The sequence below is a fragment of the Sus scrofa genome, chromosome 1 (genome assembly GCF_000003025.6).
Source record: "Sus scrofa isolate TJ Tabasco breed Duroc chromosome 1, Sscrofa11.1, whole genome shotgun sequence".
Lineage (NCBI taxonomy): Eukaryota > Metazoa > Chordata > Mammalia > Artiodactyla > Suidae > Sus > Sus scrofa.
The window spans coordinates 36,054,420-36,067,553 of record NC_010443.5 but is presented as its reverse complement, the minus strand read 5'-3'; the positions used below and the strand labels follow the sequence as shown (position 1 = coordinate 36,067,553).

At 42.8% G+C, this 13,134-nt stretch overlaps 1 protein-coding gene across 1 annotated transcript in view; it reads left to right on the top strand.

Annotated features, from left to right (window-relative positions):
• Positions 1,122 to 13,134, top strand: part of RSPO3 (R-spondin-3) — an 80,448-nt gene continuing 68,435 nt past the window's right edge. The window contains 1 exon segment of the mRNA NM_001315656.1: positions 1,122 to 1,218. Within this exon segment, the coding sequence (NP_001302585.1) occupies positions 1,122 to 1,218 (97 nt within the window).

Here is a 13,134-nt window from a genome sequence, read left to right as displayed (position 1 = left end):
CCCTCCAGCGATCTGCCGAGGGGGCGAGGAGCGAGCTGCCCGGGGCCAGCGGTTGCGCGCCGGCGCTGGAAGTGGAGGCGCGAGGGAGCTGGGACGCCTGGTCCCCCAGGAGCGGGCTGCCCTCGGCCTAAGGCGGCTGAGACCCGCCGGACTCCAGAATCGGGGGCAGTGAGGGGGGCCGAAAGAGGGGAGTGTCTTGGGCCCGCCGGACCTTCGACCTCAACGCTCCCTGCCGGAACGTGCCCACCTCTCCCCGAGAGAGCTACCCTTCTGAGGGGTCTTCTGGGTACGCAGTGACTCCCCCCACTCCCCCAGGCTAGCGTTCTCCCGCCTTCTCTGCAGTGTCCAGAGATGCTCCGCCGCAGACCCGGGACCCCTTAGGCGCCTCTTCCCGTCCCTCTGCCAAATCGCGACGCCTGTACTTTTCCAGCTCCCTCTTTCCCTCTTGAAATTGAAAGTTATTGAGGTCGCTCAGGGTTGTTGCTCCAGCAGTTTCCTTCCCCGCCCCCGAGCTCCCCCCGCCCCCCCGCAGCCAGCCCCCCTCCCCCTCCCTCGCCCCGGCCCTCCCTCCCTCCCTCCCTCCCTCCTTCCCTTCACCACTGGAGCGGCTCCTGCTCGCGAACAGAAGAAGCAGCTCGGGGTCTCTCCGCCGCCCCTTGGCCATGGCCGCGGTGCCGACGCCGCCCGCTCCCCTCAGCTCTCGGGGCCCCCGCCGCTGCCGCCGCAGCCGCCGCAATCTCTAAGCCCAAGGGGCCGCCACCGTCTCCACTGTCCGCCTGGATCTCGCCCGCGGCCCCTGCCGCCCCACATCATGATACCTGCGGCCATCCTGGCGAGGCCGCTAGCTGCTCCTGGAACCCATACTTGCGGCATTGACAGCCACTCTACTGGAGCCGCCTTAGCTCGGGGAAAGTACAATAGTTGGTTTCCCTGACCACCCGACCCGCTTCGTTTGCGACCCCAGCACGCCTATCGGATCTGAGTGGAGAAGTTGTCCGCTGCTTGGGTTCTCTCTCGCTCTCTATATACGCCTAACACCTACGTATATTTCTAAAACATTCAATATTAATTAACAATCAAAAGAAAAAGGAGAAAAGGAAGGGAAATATTACTGGGTTACTATGCACTTGCGACTGATTTCTTGGTTTTTTATCATTTTGAACTTTATGGAATACATCGGCAGCCAAAACGCCTCCCGGGGAAGGCGCCAGCGAAGAAGTAAGTGCAGGGTTTTTTACGCGTTTGCTCTCTCCCGCCGCGTTCACCTGTCGGGTCGCTTCGCCTGCCCTGAGTCGGCTCCCGGCGGCAGCGGTCCTCCCACCCACCACCCCACGCCTCAAGAGGAGGTAACAGTTTAGGCTCCGGGGTGGACGGTGTCTTTCATGCCTTCCTCTCTGTGTCCTACCCTTCCCCCGCATCCTCCTGGGTGCTAGAGTCCCGCGGACGCGGCGCCAAGGTGGCTCTTACCCCCTCGAACTTCAGGTTCGCGGAAAAGTTCGGTCATTCGTTAGACTAGCTCTAGGGATTTGGGCTTTCCCTCGAATACTCAGGCGGGGACCTCGAGCCCCCAGGCACCCCCGACGCCCGGCAGGCGGGATGCCCCTGACCACTGAGTTCCCGCCGGGGGAGGCGCGGCCCCGGCGCCCGCTCACCTTGCGTCGCCGCCTCGCGTGGGGAGACTTTGCTGGGTCCTCCCGCGGTGCTGGGGTCACGAAGCGCTTTCCCGCCACTCGCGGAAAGGGAAAGCGAGCGCCTGCGCGGCCGCTTCCCCCAGCCACGCACGAGTGGAACAGAAGGGCGAGCGGGGCGCGCGGGGCTCGCATGCCTGCGCGCTTGCGGAGCCGCTCGCAGTCCCACTCCAGGGGACGTGAGGACTGCCGAGCCGGCCGCTGGGAGCCGAAGGTGCCGGGTTTCCAGTTACAGTCTCGCCTGTCACGCGCGAGCGCTTTTACTCTCTCAGGCCCTTTCAAGTGGGTCCCAAGCGCAGATACAAACTGAGGGTGGCGTCCCCCTAAAGACTCAGGCTCGCCTCCTCACTGCCCGTTATCCTGACTCCAGTTACTTGGAAGGCTGGCTTGTGAAGACTTCTTAAAACAGTGTGTCCTAGCTAGGATGAAACCGGCACTCCCCGGGCACTCTCGACTCGGGTTGGTCTGTTTCAAGGTGGCGTCTTCCAGAGATGAGGAGATAGATGCGAGAAAGGCACCTCTCCCTGCTCCCGGGGGACCCGGTGCCCTGGCCGCTCTGGCATTGGTGCCGGCGTAGGGAGTCCTTCACAAATAGAGCCGGGGGCGCCCCTGGCTCCAGCATGAAGGGAGCTGGAGGGAGAAACTTTCCCCGGGGCACAGAGAACGATGCTGTTGCCTTGGTCGGAACTCCACCGCCCGGGAGCCAATGACACTTGGTTCTGCCTGGTCCCGCGCGCAGAAGCAGCTCAGAGCGCTGGCCCGCGAAGCCCCTCCGGGCAAGCGCGGGTACAGCGCTGAGGACACAGCACAGGCTTGTGTAGATGGAGATTTAGTAATCGCTTCTCCTCCGCTGTTTGTCTGTGCCCTGTCCCTGGACGTGAGGGTCACCTGAAAGCTCCCTTTGTGCCTCTCGCCTGGGGCAGACAAGGTTTGATTCACCTGAAAATTGCCTTTAAAAAATTTAGCTGAGCCAAAGCGCCAGGGGCTCCTGCCTGGCCTCAACGACTCAAGGATCGCGTAGCAGGGGGCAGGAGGGTCTAATCTAAACACGTCAGGGCATCAGATTTATTATTCTTGGCCTCTGAATGGTTGTATTCTTCATAACTCCTCCACCCACCCTTTCCCTCGAGCCTTGCGGCCGCCACAGAAAACAAGTGGCCTGGGGCTCGAGCCTTGCCCTCGTTCCTGGCGGTCCCCACCTCCTCTCCTCGCAGGGTAAGGCCTGGGGAACTGAATCGCAGGTCGGTGGGGAGAGAGATGCTGGGCACAAGTGCAGCCTCCTGTTTTACATCGTTTTTCCAGCCTGCACTTACCTGGAGCGCATAGCCCACTCCCTCCTTCACCCGACTGAGGACCCCAGCGCCTGGAGCCACCCAGTTGCTGGGAAGGGAAATTGTGCTGAATGTCAGTGTTAAGAGTTGTCTCTGATTGCAGTTCGGGGGCCCCTGTTTCTGATGGAAGACATAGGGAAAAAAGCTGGCCATCTACTTGTTCCCACTTCCCCCAACAAAGACAGAGGTACAGGTAGCTGCCCAGCTACGCTGCCCCAAGTCTTCTGGGAGTAGAGGAGGGTGGTGCTCCTCTAGGCTCAGACTAGAGAGGATTTAGAGTCCAAAGGTGATCTGCTTTTTGATCTGCCTTGATCCGTCTCAAGGCCAAGTCAAAGGCGCCCTCTTGTTGTGTAGCCGGGATGCTAGAGGGGGGAGGGTGGAACTGGATCGAAATTCCGATAATTCTGTGGGTCTGAGGCTGGGTGAGAGCTCTCCTAGCAGGGGATGCTCCTTGCTCCTTCGCACTTGAGTCTGCATTTGCTCCTGGGGTTTGCAATCCTGGGAGAGGGGCGACCCCTTGCGTCCTCCGAGGAGACAGACGGAACTGTCTTGGCAGGTGCAGCATGGTTTTTGGTTTTTTGTGGGGTTTGTAGGGTTGGTTGGTTTGTTTGTTTGGGTTTTGGGGTTTTGTTTTTTTTTTAAGAATGTGGAAGGGTGGAGGGTAAGGAGAGATCTTTGTTAAAGGTCTAGAAATTCAAGGTCAAATTGCATGTGTACAATACTCATCTCTTTGAAAATCTCTGAAAAAAACTGTTTTCTAAAGCAAGGACTAGGAAAGTTGTTTAAATTAAAAATAAGGAAATAGCCAAAGGTATTCTAGAAATAAAATGGTCTTTCCTATTTTTCCTTCTAGAGACAACTAAAGTATTTAAGAATATCCTTTTCGGCCTATAGTTAAGCAGCTAGCTTCTCTTTCTTAAACTTAAAATCTTAGCTAATGATAGATTGAAAATTGAGGTGTAAGAACTATTTGTCAATGCTTTAAAAATAATCCCTTGATTGTTTTAGTAGAAAAGTTTCTTGCAAAAAATATTCATTTGCTGAGTTAAATGTTATCAAGTCTAAGAAACCATGGCTACTCCGCAGATAAAGCAGAATACTCTATCAGTATTCTCTTGTTTCCTTCAAGCAGTTGCTCCACTGTTTATCTCTACTTTGTTGTAAACTAATGATCTTGTTTCCTCTTATAAAAGAAAGAAAATTTTAAACAGGAGTTTTGTAATTTAAAAAATATCTTTTGAGTTATGGATGAGTATATACCCAATAACCTAGTTTGTTACCTAATTAGGTTCTTATACAGCTCCTAGAGATGACTACATTGAATTTATTCAAGATAAAATGAAATGCAATCCTCATTCAAAAATCTTCAACCAGATATGTTTTCAGAAGATGTTAAATCAAGAACCATGAACCCAGTTTTTAACTCATTTCCTTTGCAATTTGCCACAGACAGCCTCTGAGTTCTAGCTTATCCACTAATAAAATTAAAAGTTTTATTTGTGGTATAATAACAACCACAGTACTTTAGAGTTGCACCACACTTTCACTTGAATTACGCACTTGGGTCCCTAAAGAGCCACTTGAAGTATAGAGGCAGGTTTTAATATTTCCATTTTATAGAGAATGAACCCAGGAAACAAAGACTAAATAACCTGTACAAAGCCATACAACTCGTAAAGGGGACTTGTCTCCTGCTAGTTATGCTATATACTGATCCATGTCAGAGAGAAGATGTCAAGCAGGTTAAATAATAAATCTGATGGTCTCCAGGCCATCATTTTATCCTATGTTTAAAATCAGCTTTTCTCATTGAAATTTTTGAACTGATATTTATATGTATTATACATTAATGACTACGGTCGAAGAGTTAAATATCTGATAGTAATAGTGAAGCTTGCTATATATAGTAAGATTATGTGGTTTTTAAGACTTTGTAGGATCATATTATGCCAGAAGTCTTTTGTTAGACATATCAAATGCCATTGTAGTATCCTTTTTATTTGAGGCCATCTATTAGTTGATTTAATTGCTTAGATTCCAGATAAATACATGTTTTAGAAAAGGCATTGTATGCATAGTAATTACAAAGCACCCATTGTGCAATCTATAAAACTTTTAAAAATCTTTCATAAAGGTGTTTGAAATAAAGGAGTAAGAACACAAGGAAAATCATTTTAATGGTGATAAAATGATAATTTATTTATTGGAATACAGTGGCCATTGCTCATGACATGGTTTCCGATGTTAAGCCATTCTTTGAGATTCTGATACACTCTTGATTATTACACCACTAACCTGGAAAATAACAGGTTAACTATAAAACAAAAATCTTTCATTCTACGATGCATCTTTTAATATTAATTTTGAATGAAAGTTTATGGTTTGGATATTGGCTACTATGCACTTTTCACCTGTCTACTTTTGCCACCAGTCTACCTTGTTTTTGAGAAAAACGTTGTTTCATAAATGGGGATGTGAGTAAAATTTGCTAGAGAAAGTATATTCTGCAACATATCATATAATATCTGTTTGAATCAAAGCTGCAAATTCAAACTCTTAGACAGTGATGGCAACACCTCAATAGAAGCAAAAGACACTTATTTTTGTGAATTCTAAGTTAATCGTTATTACACTATCAAAATTTTGCTTAAAGTATCTCTTGGTTATACTATTTTAATTATCATTTCAATACGAGGATTTAACCAGGAACATTAAGAACTATAATTTTTGAATATTGTCTTTTTAGACCCAGGTTATTCTATATAAAGTAATTGAGAATATAATAAATGTAAAATTGATTTAATGTCATTATTTCAGTATTTTTTAAGCATGAAATATGCACAGTATTTCAGCTTGTAAGTAGATAGATTTGGTTGAGTCATTTCTCCGTTAAATATTTCCTGAATTTAATATTCTACAAATTAGGTCCCCAGAAAGTGATGAATAGGAAATTACAGCATGTAGTTAAATTTGATTTTCAAGTTATTATGGGGAAACTCTTGCCACAGCACTGCAAAACAAATTTATTAGTCATCTGATCACTTTAGACTATTTTAATCTGGGCAGAGATCTCCGGGTTGCTACTGAATGTCTTAAATATTTTCTAGTTAAATAATTAATCTTTTTAAAACATGAAATAGTTCTTTTGAATTCTATGCATTGGTGATAGAATACGGTGTGGAGTTGTCAGAACCCTATGGAGAGTTAAGACCACAGGATCCCTCTGCAATTATAAGAATGAACTATCAAAAAATAAAACTATTCTACATACAGCAATTTACAAAACTATATTGCCTCCCCCCTTATCTCTATCCAAATGTTTCATTTTGGATGTAGTCCTAACCTCTCTTCCCACTTCCTTACTATTCACTCTCCCCAGCCCCCAAAACATCCTTTTCCAAGTAGTGAATTCTTGAAATGCCATCAGAGTGGGTATTATGTTTCATGAAATGTAAGAATCAACTTTGGTTACCATTAGGAAAACATCATTCAGTTTTGAGAGCATGGTAAGGATCATGTAAGACAGTGTGTTGAAATTATATGTTTTACTTAGTTGGGACTATTTCTTCTCTGAACAGTGCATTGTACACTGGCAATCTTTTGAGACTGAGCACTTGAAAAAGTGTTGCATCATAAATTATATAGATTTTTTTGCCTTGCTTTTGATTTTTATGAAAAATGTGGGTTTCTTAATGATGAATTTTTTCTTAAGGTTTAAAATTATTGGATTACCTTGAAATGTACCATTTGTTGGCCAGCCAAGTTTGAAATTGCTTTGCAGTTACACTTTAACAAAACATGAAAAGTATACAAAACACAGAAAGTATACACATCTGTAAAAGATACTGCCAATTTTTTATATTTACTTAATTCTGTCAGATCTTTCCATTCAAGAATATTACTATCATTCTGATTAAAGTACTTATCCAACAATACTGAAAAGAATGGAATGTTCCATTCTCAAAGACTGTGAGGGTGCTGAGGATACCAGTGAGTGCTAGGAAATCCCATTTTCTGCTCCAAAGGTGTTTCAAAAACATGGAGCTTTTAAGCAAAATATCTGAATTCTTTTTATATATTAAAATTTTGAATATCAAAAATTCATTTAAAAAAAAACATGGCTGCAGGTGCCTCTTTATCTGATAAGAGGATTTCTGCCTTATTTGTAATCTTGGCAAGATTCCTAGTTACCATCTGCTGTCACTAAAAATTCTTCTGGGAGTTTTTTATAGAAAACTCAATGGCACTAAAAGATATGATTGCCCAATTACATACATATTGAATAGGTTTTAACTTCTTTATGTTTTATGCCTTTTTTCAAGAATCTAACCTATTCTTCAAACTATTACCTTGAAAAAGCTCCCATCTGACCTTTGAAAACTTGATGGATAGCAGCAAATGTCATAAATTTATGGTAGAGAGGGACCTACAAATTCATTGAGGGAGAATTCCCAAAGTAAAAGGAGACTGAGAAGTAGAAGGAAAAGTAGGGAGAAGTAAACTGAGAAGAGGAGGACCTGAGTTCTGGGTCTAGCGTTACCAGTAATATCTGAATAACCCAAGAAAGTCCCTTTACCACACTAAGATGCAGTTCCTTATCTGTGAAGTGAGATGGTTGGTTAAAAATTTAGATCTGTGGTTCTTATAGTTTCTTCAGTTTTTCATCTTTTAATATAAGAACATGAACCGTGACTGAGAAGTTAGTCCTTCTAAGCTTAGTTGTTTTATTCAACTAAGTTTAGTGGATGAAGATTAAGAATACAAACAAATATAAGTACTCATTTATCATGAGTAAACTCATCTTATAAAATTAAGTCAGTAACTTATCAAACTAGAGCCTGAATTAATTATGGTATTCCCCATCCATTACAGTTTCTAATGCCTAAAAATCATAGCCATGGCATCAATCTGCAGAATCTATCCTCAGCAAGTCTACTCAGCTTAGACTCACAAGAAGCTAGTTTGGTATCCCAAATACAGAGATGCTTCAGGACTTCCCTGCCATGACAGGATTTCATAAGTGGTCTGTATTGGGATGGAGGCAACAATTACAGTGGCCCCGGTTTAAAGTTATAAACCCTGGGCTCTAACAGTGACTGACTGAGCCAAAGAGTGCATATTAAAGAAAAGGGGAAAAGGACCATATCTGACACTAAACTCTGGAGAATAAGGACTCAGGTCTGGGTAAATGGAAAAACAGTAACCAAAATGAGTGGGAAAGTAGGAGAAGCAGATTTGGTAGGAAACTACTTATTTTTCTTTTGAATTATCTTTACTCTGAGGGCCAGGAGGGCATTTAGTAACTCTGAATCAAAATTTCAGAGTTTTAGGTGCTGAAGATAAGTATTTTGGAGTTCCTTACATACAGCGGACAGTTGAATGCATGAGATAGAGATCTAGTGGAGCCTTGTTTATTATTAAAATGTTTGCAGTGCTAACACTGAGACTCACTCTTATAGGTACTATCAAGATTAATTGCGTTAAGGTAGTTCATCTATTTTAAAGAGTTTAATGTATCCTTAACTGTAGTTTCTCATTTTTATAGCCTTTTTCGTATCACATAAGAGAATGATCGCTGGCATAGGGACCTGTGATTCTAAATTGCCAGATCTTCCAGCTGAAGATCATACCTGGAAGTCTTATCACCTGTGCAACTGTATTACTTTGCCATGGATCTTAGGGGACTTGAAAAACTATATAGTAAAATAAGGAAAGACAAGTTTCCTTTAGGTGTAAAAATGATTTCTTACATCATTCCACTTAGATCTAAACATCTACTCTTCACATTCTACTTTTAAGAAGATTTCTTGAGAAAGTGTACCCTGCTAAGAAAATCCCAGGATGGGGTGAAACTTGAAGGAATTTGGTCTGTTTATATAATATGTGGACCATGTCTACAACATCCCCACCAAGTAACCGTCTAACCTCAGTAACCCAGGTTCCACACCCTCTGTTTCTTCTCCTAGTCAAGTTGAACCTTTACTATCCAGAGGCAGGTTGTATCTTCTAGTGCATTTAGAAAATGAGATTAGATTTAGTTACCTTAAAACATCTGTCTAAGATATACAATAATTCAGCGCACTGTATTCACTCCCAAAAATTGTCCTCAGAAAAACGAGCTGGTAAGCATATTTATAATTATACCCCAATACAAAGCACATTCCTGAGAGTAAGTGGTAAAGCAGCCCCCATTTTACAACCACATAATATAAACCACTACCACACAATATAAAATAACAGAATTTGTGAACTGCTTATTTTAGAACAATTTTCTTAACGTATGCTTGATAAGTTGGTAATAAAAAGAGCAGCTCGTTTCTCATTATTATGTTCCCTCATACAATGGAGGGAACACAGTCATCTTGACAAAGCCTGTTGTATAAGAAGAGGCTGTGTCAGTCACATATAGATGATAAGCAAGAGGTAAAATATTATGCTAATCTGTGTAGATACCTCATGGCAGACTACACCTTGATAGTTCTTAGAGCCACTGTTATAGTGACATACATTCTGTCTTAAGATATATTTATATTTATTTATTTGTTAAAGTGAGCGTTGTGATGATGATTATTATTTAAATTTTAATCACCTGTGAGTGCGAGACTCTGTCCTTGATATTTTTGCAAATACTGTCACACTCAGTCCTCACACTTTCCCTTTAAAGCAGGTGCCAGTGGTCCCATGTCAGTTGCTAAGTCCACTCAAGGAAGACATGGTGGACCTGGGAACTCCAAAGCCCGTGTCCTTCCCTAACTTTTTCATGTCTCCTCAACTATTGGGATTGGTAGTTGAAGCAGTCATGGGAGTACTTTCTCAAACCTCACTCTACGTTTTCTTTCCCTCACTCTGTCTTTGCTGATTATCTCTTCCTCCTCATTTAACAAACCGCAAGTCTTCTTCAAACATTTACTTTAGAGGTTGCATCTGGTATTCTAATACTTTCTCCCATATCTTTCTTTTCTCTGCCCATTTTCCTCTTTCCTAAACTGCCCTATTTATGGTGTTTGAGCAAAAAAATTTGGTGCTTTTTTCATTAGAAGCAGTAGAATAGCACAGTTTATATGAAATACACTAAGATTTGTCTTCCCATCTATGGTGTGCAGTTCCAAGAGAAGATTAACTAAGGCATGAGAATGTGAGCAACGTCTGTAATTTTGCAGTTAAATATCAAAATCCTTTATGTAATTTACAACCACAATAGACATTTCACTGGCTAGGTTTCTTTATCCAGAAAATTTATCTTTATGGTGCTTCATAAAATCTCTTATTTATATTATTTTTAGCATGAGCATTAACAGTAACCTCCACTCTGAATTCTTGCTTTATGGGCCTTGGTACAGTGATTTCCAACCCTATTTTCAAATTAGAATCACCTGGGGATCTTAAAAAAAAAAAGCCATACTCCACCCTAGACCAAATGAACAATCTCCCGGCATTTTCAAAAACAGTCCTGGTGATTCTAAGGTACAGCCAAGACTGGGAAGTGCTGCTAGACTCTTAATTCAAGGATAACTCTTCCAGCTGAGCAACTGTTGAAAACAATGCCAGTTTCATGACAGTGAGACAGACAAAATAGACTTGTATGGCATGTGATAAGAGAGATGAGATATGTGTCATTTGAAACAAATTGTAGTTTAAAATATAAAGCAGTGTGATTAGCACCAGATTGTTTATCAAGAGAGTACTGTTTAACCTGGGGCACCGACTAGTGCAGACCAGACCATCTGATGGAGAACTGGCTCAGCCAAAGAGGTCAAGAAGAGATAGCCAAGTGCACATAGTAGGACGTGATGGTGAGTTTAACAGATATTGCTACTGGCTTCACGGGTGGGAACACTGCTCCCAGGGGAGGTGTAATCAGAGCCAGTGTTCTTGCTGCTTGAACTATGCCAGGTGTGAGGAAGACAGTGAATAGGAGAGGGTATGGGGCATCAGCCGTACCAGAAATTTTTTTGCAAAGCTACTTAATAATAAACAACTGTTTTCATGTCTTACCAGATAATTGGTAATGTGCCCTAGAGTCCTCTTTGTTTTCAGGAAAAGAGAAATGGTTCGAAAATGGCCTCTAATAAGAAATAAACATCCTTTTCTTTTATAGCTTCTACAGTTCCTGCCTAACTTTAGATACTACTGGTGATCAGTGAAACTACTATAAATAGCTTAGTTTTAACTCTATTGTAATGGGTTAAGTTTTGCAGTAGGTTGTTTATTCTTGAACTTGACTGTTTTTACTTCGCTCCTAATGTGCTCTTCTTTAGTGGTTATCTTCATTAAATCTTGTTTATTATTCTTTTCTCGTCCACAAACGGTGTTCAAACCTTGCCATAAACCAGGGCAAGTACTCCATGTAAAAGTGAGGTGGAAGTTTGGGCTTCCTGTCAGACTCAATTCCATTTGTTAAGGGGGCTCCTTGGGAGAATTTGGGTTCTAGTGAGTCACTAGGCCAAATCCCAATAACCACAATTGCCAAAAGTAATTAGACTGAGGAAAGCCAGGCTTTTGAGGAGGAGGTCATCATAGCATGCTTGAGCCATTGCTCCGTGGTCAGACCTAGTTACTTGTCCCTAGAGATTGGGAGCAATCATGAGTTACAGAGAGCAGGAAATCCACCAGAAAACAATGCTTTTCCACCAATTTTTTTTCCTCAATAGGTTATTCACCCTAAGCATGCAAGAGATGGAAATACGCCGCCAGTATACGTGCACGGTTCAAATCACCATCATCTTATAAACTACCTTGTCTGCCTGCATGAAGGCAAGTGCACACATAAGTCCTGCTGTCATCACTGCAAGTTTTTCTCCTCCCTTCCTGAGTAGATAAAGGAACCCGAGGAATTTAGTCTGAGTCTTTGTACAGGGGTGTCTGATTAGAGTGGGAAGGGAAGGGAAAGGACCTTTGTAAACATCCTAAGGTCAATTTAGATATAATATCACTAAAGCTACATTTGAAAATAAGAAAATAGTAGTACATTACACCAGGACAGGTGCTCTTAAACCTCTAGAGCTAGGAAAAAGCACAGGGCAAACTAAGGGCTTTTTTTTACTGAAAACAATACCACCTTGAAATGGGGTGCTGTCAGTACCTGTGTTACAATAATTATTAAGCACTAAGTGGTGCTCTGATTCCAAGCTTTCAATGTATTGAAATTAGAAGATTGTTAATCCTTTCTATAGAGAAATATTCAAGTAGCACAAATATATTTATGCTTAATAACCTCAGTGAAATTTCACCTTTGAAACTATTGGCATTGCATCAAATATCCTAAAAGGATACTCTGTCACCTCATGTGCTAGATCTTTAATTGAACAAAGATGCAGAGTTTCCACTGATCATTGTCCTTAATGTGGTAAGTTTCACATTCTCCTATGAATCAGAATGACATCGGTATATTTCAGTACTCCTATGACCTTAGACCTTAGACTGTCTTTGTTTAAACCTGGGGATGGGTGATAATGCTTATTTAAATCCACAAAAAGGCAGACAGGCAGTCAGATTCAGATTCTTTATCTGGCCAGCCATCTCTGGCACCTGGCAATCTCCAGGTAAAACTGAGCAAATAAACCCTGACCTCATGCCCTGTGTATACAAAAGGGTTATAAAGACCTGCTGTCAACACAATATTACTAATTTGGTGGCCATATATTTGATTTTCTTTGATCTCAGATCTGACCACAAGCTGATTTAAGAATAGAATCCTAATTTGGAGAAACTTAGCACTGAAACCATGACCTGCGTTTACTTGTCCCACTACTTTAAATGGCAGAGAGTTTCTGCCATGAAATACAAAAGATATAAACAAATACTGCTTGGCTACAAACCAAAAGAGCACATATTGAAGCTGCTGAATATTTGTTTCTTACAGAATTCAGTCTTGGGAGTTGCCATCTGTGACTCAGTAGTAATGAATCCAAGTAGTATCCATGAGAATGGGGGTTCGATCCCTGGTCTCACTCAGTGGTTTAAGGATCCAGCATTGCCGTGAGCTGTGGTGTAGATCAGAGACACAGATGAGATCCCACATTGCTGTGGCTGTGGTGTAGACCAGCAGCTGCAGCTCCAATTGGACCCCTAGCCTGGGAAACTTCCGTATGTCACAGGTGCGGCCCTAAAAAGCA